This window comes from Myotis brandtii, unplaced genomic scaffold (assembly GCF_000412655.1).
Source record: "Myotis brandtii unplaced genomic scaffold, ASM41265v1 scaffold96, whole genome shotgun sequence".
Lineage (NCBI taxonomy): Eukaryota > Metazoa > Chordata > Mammalia > Chiroptera > Vespertilionidae > Myotis > Myotis brandtii.
The window spans coordinates 1,085,170-1,089,544 of record NW_005371972.1 but is presented as its reverse complement, the minus strand read 5'-3'; the positions used below and the strand labels follow the sequence as shown (position 1 = coordinate 1,089,544).

General features: G+C 54.9%; 1 protein-coding gene across 1 annotated transcript in view; it reads right to left on the bottom strand.

Annotated features, from left to right (window-relative positions):
• FBLIM1 (filamin binding LIM protein 1) overlaps positions 1 to 4,375 on the bottom strand; it is a 61,785-nt gene that overhangs the window by 36,571 nt on the left and 20,839 nt on the right. The window contains exon 3 of the mRNA XM_005886184.2: positions 3,378 to 3,589. Within this exon, the coding sequence (XP_005886246.1) occupies positions 3,378 to 3,589 (212 nt within the window). The remainder of the gene's footprint in view (positions 1 to 3,377; positions 3,590 to 4,375) is intronic.

Sequence of the window (4,375 nt, the reverse complement as noted above, 5' to 3'; positions counted from 1 at the left end):
GCTTCCTGAGGAAGGTCTGGTTTTGTTGTCACACTCCCAGGATCTTCTGCCTACAATTCCCATACATGATGGGAATGTCCAGGAAAATTTGGCATCTACTAGTAAGTGGTATTTCTGTCTTTCTTTTTCTTAATTCTCACCCGAGGATTTTCCATTGGTCTTCCTGAGGAAGGTCTGGTTTTGTTGTCACACTCCCAGGATCTTCTGCCTACAATTCCCATAACCCATGGGAATGTCCAGGAAAATTTGGCATCTACTAGTAAGTGGTATTTCTGTCTTTCTTTTTCTTAATTCTCACCCGAGGATATTTTTCCATTGGTTTTTAGAGAGAGTGGCAGGGAGGGGGAGAGACAGAGAGAAACACTGATGTGAGAGAGACACATCGAGCGGTTGTTTCCCACACGTGCCCTGACCAGGGCTGGGGATCGAGCCTGCAACCGAGGTTTGTGCCCTTGACTGGAAACAAACCCAGGACCCTTCAATCTGCAGGCCAACGCTCTATAAATGATATTTCTTGAGCTCCATCTCCTACCCATAAGGGATACATTTTTTCCCATTGGATCACGTGTCCTGATGTGTGAATCTAGGTCACCAAGGTCCTGGCTCTGCTATTTGGAGAAGCAGCTGAACAAGGCTTGTGGTTGGGATGTGTGGTTGGGATGGAAAGATCAATGCAGGAGGTTGCATCCTAATGAAGACGCATGCTACATGAATGTCCACGTGTGTGCTCGTGTGGCCCCTTCTCTCGCCCCTTTCTGGCCTCCTGTACCAGTAATCGGCATTTCCTATTGGTCTCTGCGTGGTTTCCATGGTGATGGCTGCCCAGGGCTGCCCTAGGCTAACAGAATGCCTGACTAGGCACCGGGGGATCCTGAGGGGTTCAGCTGCCACCCTGGAAAATGGAAATGACATCTCCTTGTTCCAGCTGGTGCCCTGACAGCGAAGGAGCCGCCCCCCTGCCTTGGGTCCCTGGCTTGTCATCCTTCATCGCTGCTACCAGGGCCACCTCAGGTTTGGGCAAAAAAACACCAGTCATTTACCAAGTATCCATTCTGCAATGGACGCGTCACATACACGACCACATTTTCATTTTCCAGAGGACACCAAGCGAGGAGACAGCTTGTCTAAGATCACGCAGTGAGAGAACAGCAGAGCCCCAGAGAGCACATAGCCACCTTTCAGGCCTTCTGCCTGCCAAACCCATCCCTGCCCCAGGGCCTTTGCACTTGCTGTTCCCACTATGCAATGAAGCTTTCTGTTCTTAATTTACTACTATATTACTTTTGAGGATGAAATGGCCTAACCTGAGTGTAGTGCCCGGCACAGTGTAGGTGCTCAAAAAGGTAGCTGCTCCTTCAAGGTCTCCTGTCTCTCCCCTCCTTGCCCCCCACCTCGCCAGCTCCACCCTGTCATTCAGGCCTTAGCTGAATACCACCTCCTTGGAGACTCCATTCTGACCACCCCATAGAAAGTTACACCTCCTTACCTCTTCACCGTGTTTTATTCCTTTATAGCACTTGCGTTTTTATTATCTGTTTTCCCCACTAGGTCAGAAAAAGTCTCTCGTGCAAGCTGACAACTTTGTCTCTTTATTCATGTCCCCAAGTGTCTGGCCCAGAAGAGTAACAACAGCTAACACTTTTTAAATATTTGACACTTTCTATGTGACAGGTGCTGGGCTAAACATATGAATCAACTCATCTAATCCTCACAACAAACCTTTGAGGAAGGTACCGTCACATCCCCATTTTAAGTGGAGGAGCCAGGATTCAAACCCAGGCAGATGGGCTTCAGAGTCTGCCTGGCACACAGCAGGTGCTCGATGAATGAATGAATGAATGAATGATCCATCTCAGAGCCCGCCCTCTCCCCCACCCCGGTGCACCTCTGACCGGGCCTCCCGCCCAGGCCTCACCCCCAGCCCAGGCCTCACCGTCTTACCTCCATTGGGCAGCTGAGAGGGGGCAGCTGGCCCTGTGGCTGCAGCCCTGCCAGGCGGAGTCCAGGGGCTGGGCCTCCCCGCTGAGCCAGCTCCAGGTGCCTTCGTGGGGGCAGCAGATTCCCAGGGGCGGCCAGGCCGGGCCTCGCAAGCTGCCCGCCTCACTTCCTCAGCCACAGCCTCATCTCGACGTGGGGGTGCCAGGGTGATAAAGACGGACGAGGCGACCCGCTTCTCAGGCTGTGAGGCCATTGCCTCGCTCCGGGGGGGGCTGGGGGACAGAGTGGAACGTGGGCTCAGGGCAAAGGGTACACTCCTCCTGGACACAGACCCCTCCCAGGGGCATGGAGCCTTCCTCCTCCTAACAAGATGGCACAGCCACCCCACCGCACCAGAGAGCCCAGCCCAGCTAAGGAAGGGGCTGGGATGTCCTTGGGGGCGGGCAGGTGTTTACCAGGTGACTTGGCTACAGGGTGGGACCCAATAGTCCTGACTGCCCCTCCCCCAACCTACACACCTGGGAGGGCAAAGGGCAACCCTGCCCTGTTCTCCTCCCGGTGATTAATTTTCTTCCACGGAAAAGTGAGGAAGGGAACAGCTCCTCCAGCTCCCATCCAGCAAGCTGACTGCCCTCCCATCCCAGACTGTATTCGGTACCCGGAGGTGACACCGACTCCCCCTTGAAATCATGCAGCAGATCTCATGGCTCTCGGTAAGAGCGGCCAGACCACAGGCGGGCCCCAGAACTAGGTGGGCCTGGGTAGGACCCCAGCTCCACCACCGTCCGGAGCGTGACCTGGTGTGAGAGGTGAGTGACAACCCCCAAGACACCCAGGTCCTCACCCCTGGAACCTGTGACTACCTCGAACGGCAATGTGACTGAGTTCAGGCCCCTGAGATGGGGAGAGCACCCAGCGTTATCCAGGTGGACCCCAAATGCCATCGTAAGTGTCCCCGTGAGAGGGAGCCAGAGGGAGACTTGACACAGGAAGTATGATATTGAAGCAAGATGCTACCCTGCTGACTTTGAAAGTGGACCAAGGAACCCAGGAATGCGAGGAATGCCGAGTTAGACGCTGCAAAGGGCCAGGAAACGGATTCTCCCCTAGAGATTGGGGCGTGGGGGTAGAGCTCAACACTCTGATTCTTGACTCAGTAAAACTGATTTTGGACTTCTGATCTCCGGAACCGTAAGAGGGTAAGTGTGTGCTGTTTGGTGCCACCAAGTTTGTGGTAATGTTACATTAGTCACAGGAAACTAATACACCTTGGCTGAGCTCCTCCCCCTCTCTGAGCCTCAGCTTCCTCATCTGTGAAATGGGTCAGTAGTGCCTACCTCCCAGGGTTGTTGTGAATGAAATAATATAACGTCTCCCAAGCGCCCAGCTCAGTGCCTGGCACCGGGGGAGCTGCTGCAGGGGGGCGGGGGGTGGGGTACCTGGTAGCAGGGTTCGCAGAGGGGCCTCCCGTCCTTCTGGTAGAAGCTCTGCCCGGCCAGCTGGCGGCGGCAGGTGCGGCACGTGAAGCACTGGGCGTGGTACTGCCTCTTCATGGCTTCCACGGCCAGCTCTCGGGGGGACACAGTCTTGTGGCAGAAGGCACAGACGTCTGGGGTGGAAGGGACACAGGCCATGACCTGCCCAGCCTGGGAGCACTGTACCCAGTCACCACCCACACGTGCCCAGAGTGCCAGGTCTCTGCCTCAAACCCCGGGGGGCCTAGTGTGACCTCGTTCCTGGGGAGGGTCATGAGGATCAATAGAAAGCAATGCCAATGGCCTTTGGAAAGAGACGCAGTGTCAGGGCAACGGGTTCTCATCGGCAAAAACATTAAGGTGGGGGGAGGCCTCCCTCAGGACACCTCACACCCAGATCATCCCAAATGTGTGGAAAGTGAAACCCGAGGACACTAGGAGAAACCAGAGGAGAATTAGTCCAGAACCTTGGGGTGGCGAAGGCCTTCTGGTGCGTGGTAAGCACTGAATGCTGTTTATACAGTGAGTAACACCCGGCGCTGGAGAGGCCGTGGGCAAGCGGTCACGCAGACCTGCCGGCAGGAGTGTAGATCGGGCCGATCGTGAAGGGCAATTTGGCAAAAATATCGGAGTTACAAATGCACCCCCCTCTGGCCACCGCACTCTCTCTCCCAGGAATTTACTTCACAAACTTGCACACAGGCCAAACGACCCACGTGCAAGACGATTCATCTCGGCCTTGTTTTTTACAGCAAGAAGCCACCTCGGCGCCTGTTCATAGGCGACTGGTTCAGTGCACATGGTAGGGCCACGCTGAGGAATACTATGCAGCCGAGAAAAAGAACAAGGAGCCACTTTACGTTCTGATGTGGATGAGCTCGAAGATGCCCGAAGGAAAGAATGTGCAGAACAGCGTGGAGTTTGCTCCTATTTGTGGAAAAATGGGGGGGGGGGGGGGGAAA